This window comes from Cnephaeus nilssonii (genome assembly GCF_951640355.1).
Source record: "Cnephaeus nilssonii genome assembly, chromosome: 8".
NCBI classification, from domain to species: Eukaryota; Metazoa; Chordata; class Mammalia; order Chiroptera; family Vespertilionidae; genus Cnephaeus; species Cnephaeus nilssonii.
In genome coordinates, this window is record NC_137079.1 from 99,834,944 (window position 1) to 99,856,285 (window position 21,342).

Below are 21,342 nucleotides of genomic sequence, written 5' to 3' on the forward strand. Positions count from 1 at the left end.
AGTAAAAGATGAAAAAAATAAAAATAAAAAATAAAAAGTAAAATGTGCCGTAGTGAAGGTCATTCACTTCCTCTACTGTTTGTTCTGTTTGGCACGCATGTTTCCCAGTCAGGGCAGTATTGCAGTTCCCTGCGTTCCACTGCTCCTCAGTGTTGTAAGCCAGTCCTGATTTTTAAGCAGGCAGTGTCTTAATTTCTCATATTCCTTTATTTTTGATTACACAAGAGTCGATTTGTGATTAAAAGGGACCCACAGAAAGGGCCAGAATCACAGTGCAGGGAAATCTTATGCCCACCAAAGCACCAGGGGCTCTTGGCAAGCCTTGCTCTTGAGTCCCTGAGTTCATCCTGGAGGCCTTCAGTATCTCCAGAAATCACCACAGTGATGCTGGGTGGGAGAGGGCTCCCAGAAAGAGTTCCAAAAGCAGTACAAGGCAGGAAGGGGGCAGAACATTCTTTTCCTCCACCAGGTAGGTATCCTGCAAAGCAAAGCATTTGGTCCCTGCCTACCCTCTGACTCAGTGTGGGGACCCTTTTCAGAGTACACCAGATGTTCAAGGCCACTCTGAGCATGGGAATCTTAATCAGGGTGTCCAAGGACTATACGCAGGTGCAAGACCGAATCCACAGTAATCTGTATGTACACTGCACAAGTGTTCTCTTATATAACCCAAAAAACTGAGGTCACTATTTGGAAAGAAGCCTCTTTTGTCTAAGTAGTATAAAGTTGTTACTGACCAGCCAGGGAGGCTGCTTGGTGAGGCTAGCTCCTGTTGGGTGTTGTTGTATTATGGGGAAGATGTATTACTGACCAGCAGGCTGCTGCCCTGTGGGAAAGATGTATTGTTACCTAGCCAGTGAGGCTACTGTATGGGACTTTGCTTTGAAGAACTGTTCTGTCTAGTGGCTCCTTGTTAGCAATGGCTACATGGCCCCTGGCTTCTACAATAAAGACTCTCTTATATACCCACAACTTCTCATGGCTTCCTTGTAAAATACTGGGTGTCCAGATGGTCCAGTCCCTGGCAGAGGGGCTCCAACTGGACAACTGGTGTAGTGGAGCAAGATGAAGGAACTGAGTTCCAACACTCAGCTATTGCAGCAATCAAGACATCATCAGAGATCCCCTGTGGCCTTCACATCCAAAGGCACTGAAACCCGGTGTGCAAAGGGATTGCTGCCTCCCAGGGAATGAAATCCGATGGTAAATGCATCAAAATTAGTTTCATACTGAACAAGACTGGTTTTGCTCCTCCTGCATCCAGCACTGTTTGCCAAGATGCTTCTCAACTTCCCACCAACATCTGACTCCATCAAACACTTTTATCCGCATTAAAAATAATAATAAAGTTAAAGATCCTTTTACCTAGCTAGCCAGGTGCCATCACCTCCGCAGATGCAAGGGCTCCTAGGTTTTACGGACCCATTCCCCTCCCTTCCTACCCGCCTCTTCCCTCACAAAGGCTCCCTGCTCCACCTGACCTGTCCACGGACTCCCTTCCCTGCCCCCGGGCCAGGCCACCTGCCCGCCTCCAGGTCCCGGCCTCACCGCGGCCCCCTCAGGGCCCCGGGCCCATCGCTCCCCGGCGTTCCTTCCTCTTCCTCCGGGCACTGTCACCGTCCGGGGCCGCTGCACGCCGTGGCCGGGAACCCTGGAGGGAGGGCAGGCCTCCTGTGGGCACCGTGAGCACCACGCGTGCCCCTCAAACTCCAGATTCCCTGCCCAGCCGGGTCACGCGCACAGCCGTGCGGGGCCGGGCCCGCCTCCGGCCCTCAAGAACCCCAATGCCCAGGACACCCCCGCCATGGACTAGGGGCCCCGGCTCGGACTCGGCCCGGCCGCGCCTCCGGGCCTCGCCCTGGAGGAGAAGGCGGGAGCGGGGGCGGGAGCGAGCCGGCGGGGCGCCGCGGCCGGCGCAGCCCCGAGGGCCCGCGTCGCTCCCCCGAGCCAGGGTTCTCGGGAGCGGGAGCGGAAGAGACGTTAGCGGGCGGAGCGGCGGTTGTCCGCGGACGCCTCACGGAGACAGTCGCTCCCCAAGCCAGAGCCGTCCGGGGCGGCGCCGCCTTCCTCCCTCCCAGGCCCCGGGCGCGCCCTCCGGGGCGCAGTGCGCACAGCCACCGCCCACCAGGCGGGCCGGGCCGCGCCCGCCCGAGAGCCGGAGCCGCCGCCGCGCCGCCCGGCCTGGAGCACCCAGGGGCGGCCTGGCCTCGGGAGCCAGCGGTGAGGGGCCGGGGGGGGGCGGGCGCGCGGGCCGCGGCGGTTGGCGCGGAGGCGCCCCGAGGCCCGGCAGCGCCGCTGATTGGCCGGGCGGCCGGCGGGGCGGGGCGGGGCGGCGGTGAAGGCGAAGCCCACGGGCGCTAAGGGCCGGGGCCCCGGTGTGGGCGGCCCCGCCGGACCCGGCTGCCCCCCGCCCCGCCCCGCCCCCGGCGGCCCCGCCCCCGGCCCGGGGCGCTGGCCGCGGTGGGAGACGCATGTCCGGCCGGGAGGAGCGCGGCCGCCTGGGGGCTCCGGTCTGGGGGTCGGAGGCCGGAGCCGCGCCCCGCTGGTCCCTGCGGAGGCCGCGTTCCGCCGCGGTGCGGTGCCCTCGGTCTCCGCCGGCCGGGGGCGGGCAGTCAGCCGCGGCGGAGGCGGACCCGCCCCGGTTAGACCCCCGGAACCCGGGAGCCCTGTCTCCCGCGGGGCGGTCTGTCGGGCTGCCCTCTCCTTCGGCCGTCCCCCGGTCTGGGAAGAAAGCCCCAGCGGATTCCAGTCCTGCGTGGGTTCAGAGCGGCTTTGACAGCTCACGCCCGCGGCCAGCGCCCTCCCCCCGAACCGCCGCTGCCTCTCCGGGGGCGCTGCGGCCCGGGAGCCCCGCCGGGGGGGCTGACTAACGGGCGGGCTGTTTCTCCTCCCGAGGCAGCCGCCTGCGGACACCGAGGGCATGCAGCGCAGCGGCTCCAAGGGCAGAGCAGTCCTGGCTCCAGTGTCCCGCGGTTCTGATGTCCGTCAGAGGACCCGAGCTCCGCCCGGCCAGGACCCCCCCCGAAGAACAGTGCTGGGGGTGCTAACGGAGAACGGGCAGTACCGGAAGACCTGCGACCAGGTAACGGAGACGCGCTGCCGAGGGGCTCTCCTGGGGTCACCGTGGGAGGTGCGGTTTCTCTTGCAGCGTTACTTACAAACGCTCCTGGAGTATTTCAACCCTGGAATCTGGATTATTGGGACATTGGATATTTTAAGATCATCTTATTGGGCCCTTTTTACACCTAGAAATAGAAAATAGTTCTATCCCTTCCAAAATCGAGGAAATAGGTCTAGGAACTATTTGGATTAAGTATATGTAAAGTCATTTACATGCTGGCTAAAAGGAAATGTGAATACCCCCAAAGAAATTATAGAACTGGGGTTACTCCAGGTCAGAGTGGTGTGCAGACTGATCTAGACTGTGCCTGAAGCAATCCTGGATAATCTTCACCTTGTTCACTGGAGAGTGTTTAAAATTAGGATTGGATCAGGCTAGACTAGATTATTTCAAAAAGTGATTTGAAAGCAGACATCTCCCCAGTACTGATAAAGGGCAGTTGGCCATTAGATATTGCTTAACTGATTCCTTAGAATTAGATTGAAAACTAATTCAGACATTTAAATACAAATGAGGGGTTTGGATCCTTAAGAATGGATTTTCAAACTTAAAAAAACACACAAAAGCTTTCCAAGTTTGTTATTAGACAAAATCCTGATAACCGTGCTTTTTAAAGCCTGTTTGCACACTTGTAGTGGAATAATGCTGGCATTAGTCAGTGAGGTAGGCAGGCTAGATATCATTTCCATTAAAAAATATTTTTTTACTTACTGCTTTTAAAGAGAGAGAAAGGGAAAGAGAGAGGAGGGAGAGGGAGAAAGAGAGAAAGAGAAAGAGACATTGACTTGTTCCATTTATTTATATAGTCATTGGTTGTTTCCTGTGTGTGCCCTGACTGGACATCAAACACACAACATTGGCATATTGGGATGATGCGCTAACCCACTGAGCTATCAGGCCAGGGCTATCCTTTCCACGTTATAGGTGAAAAACTTAAAAGGGAAAGAAAGGCCAAGGGTGAAGCAGTGGGAGAAGGCAAAGTAGAGGAGACCAGATTAGAAACCTCTCATCTACTGACCTGACCATTCAAGCATTTTTGTGGCATCATATTAGTCAGAGAAAAATACCCAAAGTGATCTGTTTAAAGCTTTGGAAAAAAATCAGAAGTTGTTTTTAACAAACTTAATTTGTTTAGCAATGTTTGCTTCTTTAAACTTAAAGTCTAAAACCTGGTTATTATGAATTGGCAGTACGCCTTTGCTGACAGGTCTAACCTCTTACATTGCCTGATCAACCTCTACATGTCCCTGCTTGATTCTTCTATAACCTTCTTAGAAATCTATTTTACATATCTGCTTCTCTCTTTAATGCTTCACAACCTCCACCTCAGTTAATGGCTTTGTATACTATTTTCCTAAAAATATGAAAGCAACCAGAAGAGAATTTTCATATACTTCCATGTGCCATATACTCTGTCATCCAGATCCTGCTACATGACTCACGTCCCTGCTCATATGCAAGATGAACGCCTATTTGTGCAGTATACCTTACTCTTTTTTTTCTTCTTTTCAGTTTTCTTTTCTCTACTGCATCAAATGCATAAGCAAATATAATTTTTCCATCTTAAATATCTTTCATCTACAAAGCTCTTTGCAGTGTCTGTCTCATTTATAGAAATATTTCTTAAGAGTTTGTTTATCCCATCCTCCATGAGGATGAGAATTTGGGATGTCAGGTTCACTGCTGTGTTCTTGGTGGTTGGAACAGTGCCTAGCCAGGGTAGCATGCTAGTGTTTGTTGAATGAATGCTGTCTGTCTATATTTCTTCTCTTGTTCACTTTTCACTCAATTTTTAGTCCTTTACACTTAACTGATCATTCTTTATTTCTAGAAATAATTTTATTCTCACTCGGCCTGGAGAAGACCACTCTATCCTGGATTTTCACCTAGCTCCTTGGCTATTCCTCAGTATTCTGGTTCTTTCTTATCCTGTCTCTCAAAATTAGAGTGCTCCAGGACTTAGTATTTGATCTGAGTTTGCACTCAGTCCCTTACACTCTTTTTATTTATTTATTTTATTGTTTAAATTATTACAAATAGTAGTACATACGTCTTCTTTTTTCCCCATTGACTTCCCCCCAGCCTCCCCTACTCCCCGGCACATGCCCTCACCGCGCCCGTCCCCCCACCCCAAATGTCTTGCGTCCATTGGTTATGCTTATATGCATGCATGCTAGTCCTTCAGTTGATCTTTTAACTTCCCTCCCGAGCCTTCCACTGTAATTTGACACTCTGTTCCATGCTTCTCTGCCTCTGTATCTATCTTTTTGTTCATCAGGTTATAATGTTCTTTATTATCCATAAATGAGTGAGATCATGTGGTATTTATCTTTCACTGACTGGCTTATTTCACTTAGCATGAAGCTCTCCAGTTCCATCCACGCTGCTGCAAATGGTAAGAATTCTTTTTTATAGCAGCGTAGTATTCCATTGTGTAGATGTACCACAGTTTTTTAATCCACTCATCTGCTGATGGGCATTTAGGCTGTTTCCAAATCTTAGTGATGGTGAATTGTGCTGCTATGGACATAGGGGTGTATATATCGCTTCTGATTGGTGTTTCTGTTTTCTTGGGATATATTCCTACTAGTGGTATTACTGGGTCAAATAGCAGTTCCATTTTTAATTTTTTAAGGAAACACCATACTGTTTTACACAATGGCTGCACCAGTCTGCATTCCTACCAACAGTGAAGGAGGGTTCCTTTTTCTCCGCATCCTCTCCAGCACTTGTCATTTGTTGACTTGTTAAAGATAGCCATTCTAACAGGCGTGAGGTGGTACCTCATTGTTGTTTTGATTTGCATCTCTCAGATGATTAGTGACTTTGAGCATGTTTTCATATGTCTCTTGGCTTTCTGAATGTCACCTTTCGAAAAGTGTCTATTTAGATCCTTTGCCCATTTTTTTATTGAATTGTTTATCTTCCTTATGTTAAGTTGTATAAGTTCCTTGTGAATGTTGGAGATTAAACCCTTATCGGAGATAACATTGGCAAATATGTTCTCCCATGCAGTGGGCTTTCTTGTTGTTTTGTTGATGGTTTCCTTTGCTGTGAAGAAGCTTTTTATGTAAATGTAGTCCCATTTGTTTATTTTCTCCTTAGTCTCTCTTGCCCTAGGATCTGTGTCTGTAAAGATATTGCTATGACTTATGTCTGCAATTTTGCTGCCTATGGAGTCTTGTAGGATTTTTATGGTTTCCCTTATTACAATAAAGTCCTTTAGCCATTTTGAGTTTGTTTTTGTGTATGGTGTAAGTTGGTAATCTAGTTTCATTTTTTTTGCATGTATCTGACGAGTTTTTCCAGCACCATTTATTAAAGAGACTGTTTTGACTCCATTGTATGCTTTTACCTCCTTTGTCAAATATTACTTGAGTATAATGGCTTGGGGCAACTTCTGGGTTCTCTATTCTGTTCCATTGGTCTATATGTCTGTTCTTGTGCCAGTACCAGGCAGTTTTGAGAACAGTGGCTTGGTAATATAGCTTGATGTCTGGTATTGTGATCCCTCCAACTTTGTTCTTCTTTCTCAGGATAGCTGTGGCTATTCAGGGTCTGTCTTTTTATTCCTGATGAATTTTTGGAGAGTTTGTTTTAGATCTTTGAAATATGCCATTGATATTTTAATAGGTATTGCATTGAATCTATAGATTGCTTTAGGTAGTATGGACATTTTAATGATGTTGATTCTACCAATTCATGAACATGGTATTTTCTTCCATTTGTTTATGTCTTCTTCCTCTCTCTTTTTTCCCAATGTCCTGTAGTTTTCCGAGTACAGGTCTTTTATGTCCTTAGTTAAGTTTATTCCTAGGTATCTTAATTTTTTTGGTGCAATGGTAAATGGGATTGTTTTTTTCTTTTCATTTTTCTTTCTGTGAGTTCATTATTGGTGTATGAAAAGGCTATAGATTTCTGGGTGTTAATTTCGTATCCTGCTACATTGCCAAATTCATTTATTAGGTCTAGTAGTTTTTTTATGGAGTCTGCAGTTTTCTATGTATAGTATAATGTCATCTGCAAATAAGGACAGTTTTACTTCTTTTCCAATTTGGATGCCTTTTATTTCTTTTTCTTGTCTGATCGCTATGGCTAGTACTTCTAGTACTATGTCGAACAGGAGTGGTGAAAGTGGGCATCTTGTCTTGTTCCTGTTCTTAGGGGAAATGGGTTTAGTTTTTGCCCATTGAGTATGATGTTGGCTGTAGGTTTGTCATATAGGGCTTGTATTATGTTGAGGTATGATCCCTCTATTCCCACTTTACTGAGAGTTTTTAGAAAGGGTGTTGGACTTTGTAAATGCTTTTTCTGCATCAATTGATATGATTATGTGATTTTTGTCTCTCAGTTTGTTTATGTGATGTATCACATTTATTGATTTGCGAATATTGTACCATCCTTGCATCCCCAGAATAAATCCCACTTGGTCATGGTGTGTGATCTTTCTAATGTATTGCTGAATCTGATATGCTAGAGTTTTGTTGAGGATTTTAGCATCTATGTTCATCAAGAATATTGGCCTGTAGTTCTTTTTTTGTGTGTGTGGTGTCTTTATCTGCTTTTGGGATTAGGGTAATGTTGGCTTCATAGGAAGAGCTTGGAAGTATGCCTTTTTCTTGAAAAATTTGGAGTGGTCTGAGGAGGATAGGTTTTAGTTCTTCTTTAAATGCTTGGTAGAACTCCCGTGTAAAGCCATCCTGATAAGGGCTTTTGTTTGCTGGAAGATTTTTAATTGCTGCTTCAATTTCTTCAGTCATTATTGGCTATTCAGGTTTTTTGATTCTTCTTGGTTCAGTCTTGGGAGCTTGTATTTTTCTAACAATATGTCCATTTCCTCCAGGTTGTCCATTTTGTTGCAATAGAGTTGTTCATAGTATTTTTTCATAATCGTTTGTATTTCTGTGGGATTGGTTGTTACTTCACCTTTTCATTTCTGATTTTGCTTATTTGGGTCCTCACTCTTCGCTTCTTTGTGAGCCTGGCTAGAGGTTCATCAATCTTGTTTATCCTCTCAAAGAACCATCTCTTGGTTTTGTTGATATTTTGTTTTGTGTTTTTTTTTTTGGACTCTATGTTGTTTATCTCTGCTCTGATCTTTATTATTGTCTTCCTTCTGCTTATGCTGGTCTTCTCTTGTTGCTTTCTTTCTAACTCTTTGAGTTGTGTGGTTAGATAACTTTTTACCATTGTTTCTTGTTTTTTGAGGTAGACCTGTAGAGCTATGAACTTCCCTCTCTAGACTGCATTCTGAGATTCTGAAGATGGCGACTGGCAGGAAGGTAGGAAGGGAGAGAGTGTGAGAGAGTGAGGGAGTGATAGAGGAGTGTTTGGACATGTGTGGTGTGTGTGTGTATGTGTGTGTGTGTGTGTGTGTGTGTGTGTGTGTGTGTGTATGAGCTAGGTACAGTTAGATCCTGCAGGTTTTCCAAGTGGCTGCCAAACTGGGCAGTCTTAGACAGTGGAGCCACGCTGCCACCATGGACACTCCGGGGATGGCCAGCGCGGGCAGGGAGAACACACCATCTTGAAAAACGGAGCTGCTTGAGACTAGGACCCTGACCTCAGCAACACAGTCTGATTCTCTGGGCAGGAGAGAGGCAGCACTGAGCTCCAGTGACTTGACTCTGTTTCTCATTGCAAGTGCCTGGGATCCCTGATTCCCAGTGCCTTCGCACTAAGAGCCAGTAACTCCAATTCTTGGTGCATGCACACACAGGAACCCTGATTCTTGGTGTGAGGACGCACCAAGCAACAGAGACTGTGATACTCGATTCTTGGCGCAGGCACTAAGGGACTCTGACTCCTTGCATGCGCTAGAGGACTCTGATTTTAGGCACCAGCCAGCGGGGTCTCTGTTTCTGCATGGAACAGGGGGGGTCCCTGATTCTATGTGCGCGCACGAAGCCACAGTGAGTGCCGGGGACTCTAATCTTGGGTGAGCGTGGCTCCCACCAACCCATGGCAGCCACATGTCCAGGTGTTGGAGCTCTGCAGGTACAGTCACGTGGTGAGAAACTCACACTGCACACGTCCCACGTCCACGCAACTTGACGTTTGAACCTTCTGGTGATAGTCAAAATGGGGAGACTACACAATCACCAGAGGAAAGAAAATGAGGAATCACCAAGAAAGAAAATTAGTGAAATGGGAGCATGCAACATGACAGAAAAAGAATTCAGAGAAACGGAGATACACCAGATGGATGAGAAAATCAACAACCTATGCAAAAATCAGGAAGAAATCAAAAGTGATATAGCTACAATCAAAAACACCATGGAAAGTTTCAACAGTAGACTAGAAGAAGCAGAGGACCAAATCAGTGAGTTAGAAGATAAGGTAGAGAAATAAGCTCAATCTGAACAGCAACTGGAGAAAACTATTAAAAAGCAGGAGGAGACCTAAGGGAGCTTTGGGACAACATGAATGAAGTAACATACATATAATAGGGCTTCCAGAAGGACAAGAAGAGCAGCAAGGATTAGAAAATCTATTTGAAGAAATAATAACAGAAAACTTCCCGGATATGGGGAAGAAAAAAGTTACACAAGTACAGAGAGTCCCAAGCAAGATGAATCCCAAAAGCCCCACACCAAGACACGTCATAATTACAATGGCAAATGTTAACGACAAAGAGAAAATATTAAAGGCTGCAAGAGAGAGACAGAGAGTTACCTACAAAGGACGCACCAAGCAACAGAGACTGTGATACTCGATTCTTGGCACAGGCACTAAGGGATTCTGACTCCTGGCATCAGATTATCTGATGGGGGCATCAGATTATCAAATGATTTCTCAACAGAAACACATCAAGCTAGAAGGGAATGGAAGGAGGTATACAAAGTGATGCAAAGCAAAAGACTGAATCCCAGAACTCTATCCAGCAAGAGTATCAATTAATATTAAAGGGGAAATCAGGAGCTTTGCAGACAAAAAAAGGCTAAGGGAGTTTATCACTATGAAGCCAGCAATACAAGAAATGCTAACGGGAATGCTGTAAAAAGAAGAAATAGAAAGGGTGGGACACAGGCATAAAGTACAGAAATGGCTACAAACAAGTACCTATCAATAATAACATTAAACTTAAATGGATTAAATACTCCAATCAAAAGACATCGAGTGAGTGAATGGGTAAGAAAACATGACCCCTATATATGCTGTCTACAGGTGACCCACCTCAGAACAAGGGACTCACACAGACTGAAAGTGAAGCGATGGAAAAATATCTATCAGGCAAATGGAAACGAAAAAAGAAACACAGAAAACTGGGGTAGCAATACTTCTATCTGGCAAAATAGATGTCAAAGTGAAGACCATAACAAGAGACAATAAAGGCCACATCATAATTCTAAAGGGATCGATACAACAAGAAGATATAACTCTGATAAACATTAATGCACCCAATGCAGGAGCACCAAAATACGTTAAAAAACCAAAACACTTTTGGAACATATCAGGGAAGAGATTGACAGCAACACAATCATAGTAGGAGACTTTAATACCCCATTAACATCACTGGATAAATCCTCTAGACAAAAAATTAGCAAAGAAACATCAATTATAAATGACTCACTAGATCAGATGTACTTAATAGACATCTTTAGAACATTCGACCCCAAAACTACAGAATATACATTCTTCTCAAGCACACATTGGACATTTTCAAAGATAGACCACATATTGGGACATGGCAAAGTCTCTCCAAATTCCAGAGGATTGAAATCATATCAAGCATATTCTCAGATCACAATGGCATAAAATTAGAAATCAGTTACAGTAAAAACAATCACAAAATTCAAACACTTGGAGGCTGAATAGCACATTATTAAACAATGAGTCGGTTACCAAAGAGATCAAAGAATAAATAAAACACATCCTGGAACTAACAACAATTAAAACACAATATTCCAAAATTTTTGGGACACAGTGAAAGCAGTCCTGAGAGGGAAGTTTATAGTATTACAGGCCTACCTCAAAAAAACAAGAAAAACTGGTAATAAACCATCTAACTCTGCAACTTGAAGAATTAGAAAGAGAGCAACAATAAAAGCCCAGTGTGATCAGAAGGGAGGAAATAATAAAGATCAAAGAGGAAATAAATGACCTAGAGACCAATACATAAGGTCAATGAAACCAAGAGATGGTTCTTTGAAAGGATAAACAGGATTGATGAACCTCTAGCCAGGCTCACCAAGAAGCAAAGAGAGAGGATCCAAATAAACAAAACAGAAACGAAAGAGGTGAAATAACAACAGACCCCACAGAAATATGAAGAATCATAAAAAATACTATGAGCAACTCTACTCCAACAAACTGGTAAACCTAGAAGAAATTGACATATTCCTAAAAAATATGACCTTCCAAAACTCAACCAGGAGGAATCAAAAAATCTGAATAGGCCAATAACTATGGAGGAAATTGAAGCATTAAAAAAAATAAAAACTTCCTACAAACAAAAGCCCTGGACCATACGGCTTCACAGGGGAGTTTTAGCAAACATTTAAAGAAGAAATAAAACCTATCTTCCTCAGACTATTCAAAAAAATTCCAGAGGAAGGAGCACTTCCAAGCTCTTTCTACAAAGCCAGCATTACCCTAATCCCAAAACCAGATAAAGACAATACAAAGAAAGAGAATACAGGCCAATGTCTCTCATGAACATAGATACCAAAATCCTCAACAAAGTTCTAGCAAAATGAATCCAGCATTACATTAGAAAGATTATACACCATGACCAAGTGAGATTTATCCTGGGGATGCAAGTATGGTACATCCGCAAATCAATAAATGTGATACACCACATAAACAAACTGAGAGATAAAAACCATATTATCATATCCATTGATGCAGAAAAAGCATTTGACAAAATCCAACACCCTTTCTTGATAAAAACTCTCAGTAAGGTGGGAATAAAAGGATTATATCGCAACATAATAAAAGCCATAAATGACACATCCACAGTCAACATCTTACTCAATGGGCAAAAACTAAAACCATTTCCCCTAATAAGAGGAACAAGACAGGGATGACCACTCTCACCACTCCTGTTCTACATAGTACTGGAAGTACTCGCCATTGCGAACAGACAAGAAGAAGAAATAAAAGGCATCCAAACTGGAAAAGAAGAAGTAAAACTGTCCTTATTCACAGATGACATGATATTGTACATAGAAAATCCCAAAGACACCATGTATAAACTACTAGACTTAATAAATGAATTCAGCAATGTAGCAGGATACAAAGTTAACACCCGGAAGTCTATTGCTTTTCTGTACAGTAATAATGAACTCACAGAAAGAGAATTTTAAAAAGCAATCCCATTTATCATTGCAACTAAAAATTAAGATACCTAGGAATAAACTTAACCAAGGAAACAAAGGACCTGTCCTCAGAAATTTCAGGAGGCTAAAAAAAGATAGTGGAAGACATGAACAATTGGAAGATTATGCCATGTTCATGCATTGGTAGAATCAACATCATTAAAATGTCCATAGTACCCAAAGCAATCTATAAATTCAATGCAATCCCCATTAAAATACCAACGGCATACTTCAAAGACCTAGAACAAATTCTCCAAAAATTCATCTGGAATAAAAAAAGACCCAGAATAGCTGTAGCAATCTTGAGAAATAAGAATAATGTTGGAGGGATCACAATACTAGATATCAAGCTATACTACAAAGCAACTGTTCTCAAAACTGTCTGGTACTGGCACAAGAACAGAAATATAGACCAGTGGAAGAGACAGAATATCCAGAGATAGACACAAACCAGTATGCTCAATTTATATTTGACAAGGAGGCAAGAGCATACAATGGAGACATGACAGTCTCTTCAATAAATGGTGTTGGGAAAACTGGACAGATACTTGCAAAAAAATGAAACTAGACCACCAACTTACACCATACACAACAATAAACTCAAAATGGCTAAAGGACTTAAACGTAAGATGGGAAACCAAAAAAATCTTAGAAGAATCCATAGGCAACAAAATAGCAGACATATATCATAGCAATATCTATACCAATACAGCTCCTAGAACAATGGAAACTAAAGTGAAAATAAACAAATGGGACTACATCAAAATGCAATGCTTCTGCACAGCAAAAGAAACCATCAACAAAACAACAAGAAAGCTCACTGCATGGGAGAACATATTTGCCAATGTTATCTCCAATAAGGATTTAATATCCAATATTTACAAGGAACTCATACAACTTAACAAAAGGAATATAAACAACCCAATAAAAAAATGGCAAAGGACCTAAATAGACACTTTTCAAAAGATGACATTCAAAAAGCCAAGAGACATATAAAAACATGCTCAAACTCACTAATGGTCTGAGAGATGCAAATCAAAACAACGATGAGGTACCATCTCACACCTGTCAAAATGGCTATCATCAACAAATCAACAAATGACAAGTGCTGGAGAGGATGCGGAGAAAAATTAGCTCTTCTTCACTGCTGGTGGGAATATAGACTGGTGCAGCCACTGTGGAAAACAATAGGGCGTTTCCTAAAAAAAATAAAAATGGAACTGCCATTTGACCTAGTAATACCACTAGTAGGAATATATCTCAAGAAAACAGAAACACCAATCAGAAAAGATATATGCACCTTATGTTCATAGCAGAGGAGTTTACAATAGCTAAGATTTGGAAACAGCCTAAATGCCCATCAGAAGATGAATGAATTAGAAAACTGTGGTACATCATCTATACAATGGAATACTCTGCTGCTGTAAAAAAAGAAGGAATTCTTACCATTTGCAACTGCATGGATGTTATCTGGAGAGCATTATGCTAAGTGAAATAAGCCAGTCAGTGAAAGAAAAATACCACATGATCTCACTCATTTATGGATAATAAAGAACATTACAAACTGTTGAACAAAAATAGTCAGAGGCAAAGAAGCATTGACCAGACTGTCAAACTACAGTGGGAAGGTAGGGGAAGGTTTGGGGCAGGGGGTGGTAAGAAATCAACCGAAGGACTTGTATGCTTGCATATAAGCACAACCAACAAACACAAGAAACTGAGGGCGGGGGGACGTGGGCATGTGCTGGGGGTAGGGGAGATGTGGGGGGGAGGTCAGTGGGGAATAAAAAGAGACATATGTATTTATATTTGTAATACCTTAAACAATAAAATTTTAAAAAATGTTAAAAATAAAAGACTGCTTTCACTGTGTCCCATAAATTTTGGATTGTTGTGTCTTCATTGGCGTTTGTTGCCATGATGCTTTTTATTTCATCTTTTATCTCTCTGGTAACCCAGTCCTTGTTTAATAGCATGTTCTTTAACCTCCAGGTGTTTGATTTTTTTCATTGTAATTGCTTTCTAGTTTTATGCCATTGTGATCTGAGAAGATGCTTGATATAATTTCTATCTTCTTGAATTTGAAGAGACTTTGCCTGTGCCCCAATATATGGTCTATCTTTGAAAATGAACCATGTGCACTTGAGAAGAATGTATATTCTGTGGCTTTGGGGTGAAATGTTCTGAAAATGTCAATTAATTCCCTCTGGTCTAGTGTGTCATTTAGAATTGATGTTTCTTTGCTGATTTTTTGTTTAGAGGATTTGTCCAATGGTGATAGTGGAGTATTAAAGTCTCCTACTATGATTGTATTGCTGTCAATCTCTCATTTGATATCTTCCAGGATTTTTTTATGTATTTGGCTGCTCCTGTATTGGGTGCGTATATGTTTACCAGAGTTATATCTTCTTGTTGATTGCTCCCTTTAGGGTTATGAAGTGGCCTTCCTTATCTCTTGTTATGTCCTTCACTTTGAGATCTAATTTGACAATATAAGTATTGCTAACCTGTTTTTTTTTTTTTCATTTCCATTTGCCTGAAATACCTTTTCCATCCTTTCACCATCAGTCAGTGTTAGTCCTTTTTTTCTGAGGTGGGTTTTCTGTAGAAAGCAGATATATGGGTCATGTTTTCTTACCCACTCAGCTGGATTGGGGCATTTAATCCATTTACATTTAAAGTTATTGATAGTTACTTGTTTGTCACTATTTTTATTTTTTATGCTTGTGTTCCTTCTTCACTTACTATTTCTTCTTTTTATAGCAGACGCTTTAGCATTTCTTGCATTGCTGATTTGGTGTTGATAAACTCTCTTAGTCCTTATTTGTCTGTGAAGCTCTGATTTCACCCTCAATTTTCATTGATAGCCTTGCTGGGTACAGTATTCTTGGATTCAGACCCTTCCTTTGCATGACTTTGAATATTTTATCCCATTCCCTTCTGGCCTGATGTGTTTCTGTTGAGAAATCAGTCGCTAGTCTGATGGGGGATCCTTTGTAGGTAACTTTCTTTCTCTCTCTGGCTGCTTTTAAGATTCTTACTTTGTCGTTGGTGTTTGCCAATTTAATCATAATGTGCCTTGGCGTCGATCTTTTGGGGTTCATTTTGTTTGGGACTCTGTGAGCTTCTTCGGCTTGTGTGAGTTTTTTCTTCCTCATATCAGGTAAGTTTCTGTCATTATTTCTTCAAACAGGTTTTCTATTCCTTGCTCAGTTTACTTTCCTTCTGGCACCCCTATTATGTGGATATTGTTTCGTTTCATGTTGTCCCAAAGTTCCCTTAGGCTCTCCTCTTGTTTTTTAAGTTTTTTTTTCTATATGCTGCTCTGCTTGGGTATTTTTCTTACCTTGTCTTTTAGCTCACTGATGCAGTCCTCTGCTTCTTCTAGTCTACTCTTGATGCTTTCTGTTGAGTTCTTTATTGCAGCGATGTAATTTTTCATTTTTTCTTGGTTCTTACACATATTGTTGAATTTGTCTTTCAACCTTTTCAGTGACCTTATAACCATTTCTCTGAATTCTTTCTCTGACATATTGCTTGCCTACATTTCTTTTACTTCCTTTTCTGGTGATGCCTTTTTTCCTTTAGTATGCGGGCTGTTTCTTTGTCTCCCCATGATCTCTACTCTCCAGGTGTCTGGTTATGTAGCTCTCTCTCTCCTGTGTTTAGTTAAAGGCACAAAATACAATACAACAAGGCCCAACACACAAGGCACTGAACATAAATGTATTCACAATACTAATAACCCCAAATAAAGGTGACCACCAGAGAAAAGAGAATTAGGGGATAAAAAAAGTCCAAAAGTGATATTGAGAAAAGGAAAAAAAGTAAGAGAGAAAAGAAAGAGAATAAAAAAGAAGGGGGAAAAACTATTTATATGGGGAGAAAACTCCAATAGAACAACAACTAATTCAAAAAAAGTACAAACAACTAACACCCAGATATGAATGCAAACTACAAAAAAACAACTAACAACAAGCGAGGAGAGAAAAAATAGAAGCAAAAAAAGGGAAACAAACAAACAAAAAAACCATCAATTTAATCAACAATCCAACTAACAACAACAATAGAACAGAGAGAAAGAAGGGCAAATCAAAACAAAATAAAACAAAAAACATTAATTTAAAAAACAACAAAAAACAAAATAAAGGGAAGAGATAAAAAAATTAGATAGTGAAGAAAGAGGAGAGAGAAGGATGTATGAACTTGGAGCAGGGTATTGGAAATTAGATATATAAGTATGATCAATTTTTAACCGGGTAAAAGGAAGGAATAGGGAAAATCAAAATCAGGAATATGGTAAGAGAAACAGGACAACAAAAGGGAAAAGTGAGGAAGAGAGTGTTGGCATAAAGGTAAAGTTGAGATAGAGTAAAATGATGCAAAACGAAAAATGAAAATAGAATGTAGAACACTAATCCTAAAATAAAATAGAGAAAATAAAATGAAACTTTAGAAAAGGTAAAATAATAGTGGAAATAATAATGAATAAAAGTAAAAATATAATAATTAAAAAGGTAAAATCAAAGGAGACGGAGAAAATGATGGCAGAATAGAGAAGTGTTCTGAGCCTGGTCCCGGAACAGAAAGTAAGAAAACAGCTGAGGTTCACACGGGGAGTGTTTGTTAGAAAGCTAAGGGACAGCTAAACTCCAGGAGAAGGTGGGGGAGTGCTAGGCAGGGTTCCTCTGACTGTGCAGCACCCATAGCGGCTGGGTCCCCTCCAGGAGCTGCAGGCTCAGAGGGGGAAACCTCGCCATCTTGCAAGGGAAAGAGGATTTTATTGGAAACCTGACTTTCCACAACAATGGCAAACACTGAACAGCTGTGAGCACCAGAACTCCAGTCCCCAATCGGCACAAACACGCGGATTCAAAGGAACTCTTCACTGCACCAAGGAAAGGTCAGATTTAGCCGGGATAAGGAGAGAACTACATAACCATACATCCAGAGAAGAGAGACCATGGGGAGACAAAGAAACAGCCCCCATAGGAAAGAAAAGCAGGCATCACCAGAAAAGGAAGTAAACGAATTAGAGGCAAGCAACCTATCAGAAAAAGAATTCAGAGAAATGGTCATAAGGTGGCTGAAAAGAATGGAAGACAAATTCGACAATATGAGTAAGAACCAAGACGAAATGAAGAAGAACCAAGAAGAAATAAAAAATGACATTACTGCTGTAAAGAACTCAATAGAAAGCATCAAGAGTAGACTAGAAGAAGCAGAGGACCACATGAGTGAGCTAGAAGACAAGATGGAAAAAAATACCCAAGTAGAGCACCTTCTAGAAAAAAAAAAATTAGAAAGCAGGAGGAGAGCCTAAGGGAACTTTGGGACAACACAAAACAAAACAACATCCGAATAATAGGGGTTCCATAAGGAAAGGAAACTAAGCAAGGAATAGAAAACCTGTTTGAAGAAATAATGACAGAACACTTCCCTGATATAGGGAAGAAAAAACCCACACAAATCCAAGAAGCTCACAGAGTCCCAAGCAAAATAAACCCCAAAAGACCGACACCAAGGCACATTATAATTAAATTGGCAAACACCAATGACAAAGTAAGAATCTTAAAAGCGGCCAGAGAGAGACAGAAAGTTACATACAAAGGAACCCCCATGAGGCTAGCAACTGATTTCTCAACACAAACTCATCAGGCCAGAAGGGTATGGAATGAAATATACAAAGTCATGCAAAGGAAGGGTCTGAATCCAAGAATACTGTACCCAGCAAGGCTATCAATCAAAATTGAAGGTGAAATCAGGAGCTTCACAGACAAAAAAGGACTAAGGGAATTTATCCCCACCAAACCAGCAATGCAAGAAATGCTAAAGGGTCTGCTGTAAAAAAAAAACACAAAGGAAGCAAAGAAGGAACACATGGGGTATAGAATAAATATGGTGACAAGTAAGTACTGATCAATAATAACTTTAAATGTAAATGGATTTAATGCCCCAATCAAAAGAGATAGGGTAACGGATTGGATAAGAAAACAAAACCCATATATCTGCTGTCTACAGGAAACCCACCTCAGAAAAAAAGACACATACAGACAGAGTGAAGGGATGGAAAAAGGTTTTCCAGGCGAATGGAAATGAAAAAAAAAAAGCTGGGGTAGCAATACTTATATCTGACAAATTAGATCTCACAATGAAGGACATAACAAGAGATAATAAAGGCCACTTAATGATACTAAAGGGAGCAATGCAACAAGAAGAAATAACTCTGGTAAACATATACGCACCCAATACAGGAGCAGCCAAATACATAAAAAAAATCGTGGAAGATATCAAATGAGAGATTGACAGCAATACAATCATAGTAGGAGACTTTAATACCCCACTATCACCATTGGACAAATCCTCTAAACAAAAAATCAGCAAAGAAACATCAATCCTAAATGACTCACTAGACCAGATGGAATTAATCGACATTTTCAGAACATTTCACCCCAAAGCCACAGAATATACATTCTTCTCAAGTGCACATGGGTCACTTTCAAAGATAGACCATATGTTAGGACATAGGCAAAGTCTCTCCAAATTCAAGAAGATAGAAATCATATCAAGCATCTTCTCAGATCACAGTGGTATAAAACTGGAAATCAACTACAATAAAAACAATCCAAAGAAATCAAACACATGGAGACTAAACAGCATGCTATTAAACAATGACTGGGTTACCAGAGACATCTAGGAAGAAATAAAAAACATCATGGCAACAAATGACAAATGAAAACACAACAATCCAAAATCTATGGGACACAGTGAAAGCAGTCTTGAGAGGGAAGTTCATAGCTCTACGAGCCTACTGCAAAAAACAAGAAACAATGGTAATAAATTTCCTAACCCTACAACTCAAAGAGTTAGAAAGAGAGCAACAAGAAAAGCCCAGGGTAAGCAGAAAGAAGGAAATAATAAATATCAGAACAGAGATAAATGACGTAGAGACCAAAGAAACAATACAAAAGATCAACAAAACCAAGAGCTGGTTCTTTGAAAAGATAAACAAGAATGATGAACCTCTAGCCAAGCTCACCAAGAAGTAAAGAGAGAGGACCCAAATAAACAAAATCAGAAATGAAAGAGGTGAAATAACAACAGACCCACCGAAATACAAAGGATTATTAAAAAATACTATGAACAACTCTATTCCAACAAACTGGACAACCTGGAGGAAATGGACATATTCCTAGAAAAATATAACCTTCCAAAACTCAATCAGGAAGAATCTAAACAGCTCAACAGGCCAGTAACTATGGAAGAAATTGAAGCAGTGATCAAAAAGCTTCCAGCAAACAAAAGCCTGGGGCCCGACGGCTTCACAGGGAGTTTTACCAAACATTTAAGGAAGAACTAAAACCTATCCTTCTCAGACTATTCCAAAAAATTCAAGAGGAAGGAACACTTCCAAGCTCCTTCTACGAAGCCAGCATCACCCTAATACCAAAACCAGATAAAGATAACACAATGAAAGAGAATTACAGACCAATATCCCTCATGAACATAGATGCCAACATCCTCAACAAAATTCTAGCAAATAGGCTCCAGCAGTATATCAGAAAGATCATACACCATGACCAAGTAGGATTTATCCCAGGAATGCTGTGATGGTACAATATCTGCAAATCAATACACGTGATACATCACATAAACAAATTGACAGATAAAAATCACATAGTCATATGAATTGATGCAGAAAAAGTATTTGAAAAAATCCAACACCCTTTCTTGATAAAAACTCTCAACAAGGTGGGAATAGAAAGATCATAACTTAACATAATAAAAGCTATATATGATAAACCCCAGCTAACATCATACTCAATGGGCAAAAACTAAAACCATTTCCCCTAAGAACAGGAACAAGACAGGGATGCCCACTCTCACCACTCCTGTTTGACATAGTACTGGAAGTATTAGCTATTGCAATTAGACAAGAAGAAGAAATAAAAGGAATCCAAATCGAAAAAGAAGAAGTAAAGCTGTCCTTATTTGCAGATGACATGATATTGTACATAAAAAACCCTAAAGACTCCATCAAAAAACTTATAGACTTAATAAATGAATTCAGCAATGTAGCAGGATACAAAATTAACGCCAAGAAATCTATGGCATTTCTATACAACAATAGTGAACTTACAGAACGAGAGACTAAAAAAGCAATCCCATTTACCAACACACCAAAAAAATTAAGATACCTAGGAATAACCTTAACTAAGGAGGTAAAAGACCTATACACGGAAAACTACTGGACACTGAAAAAAGAGATAGAGGAAGATGTAAACAGATGGAAGAACATACCATGTTCATGGATTGGTAGAATCAATGTCATTAAAATGTCCATACTACCCCAAGCAATCTACAGATTCAATGCACTCCCCATTAAAATACTAACAGCATATTTCACAGACCTAGAAAGAAATCTCCAAAAATTCATCTGGAATAAAAAAAGACCCCGAATAGCCACAGCAATCCTTCGAAAGAAGAATAAAGTAGGTTGGAGCTCAATACCATATGTCAAACTGTATTACAAAGCCACTGTTCTCAAAACTGCCTGGTACTGGCATAAGAACAGACATATAGACCAATGGAATAGATTAGAGAACCCAGAAATCAACCCAAACCACTATGCTCAATTAATAGTTGACAAAGGAGGCATGAACATACAATGGAGTCAAGACAGTCTCTTCAATAAATGGTGTTGGGAAAATTGGACAGATACATGCAAAAAAATGAAACTAGATCAACAACTTACACCATACACAAAAATAAACTCAAAATGGATACAGGACTTAAACATAAGATGGGAAACCATAAAAATAATAGAGGAATCCACAGGCAACAAAATTTCAGACATATGCCAAAAGAACTTCTTCACTGACACTGCCCCTAGGGCAATGG

General features: G+C 41.4%; 1 protein-coding gene across 1 annotated transcript in view; it reads left to right on the forward strand.

Moving 5' to 3' along the window:
- The first annotated feature begins 2,120 nt into the window (after window positions 1–2,120).
- CCNA1 (cyclin A1) overlaps window positions 2,121–21,342 on the forward strand; it is a 33,941-nt gene continuing 14,719 nt past the window's right edge. The window contains exons 1-2 of the mRNA XM_079778535.1: window positions 2,121–2,220; window positions 2,900–3,082. Of these exons, the coding sequence (XP_079634661.1) occupies window positions 2,921–3,082 (162 nt within the window). The 5' untranslated portion in view covers window positions 2,121–2,220; window positions 2,900–2,920. The remainder of the gene's footprint in view (window positions 2,221–2,899; window positions 3,083–21,342) is intronic.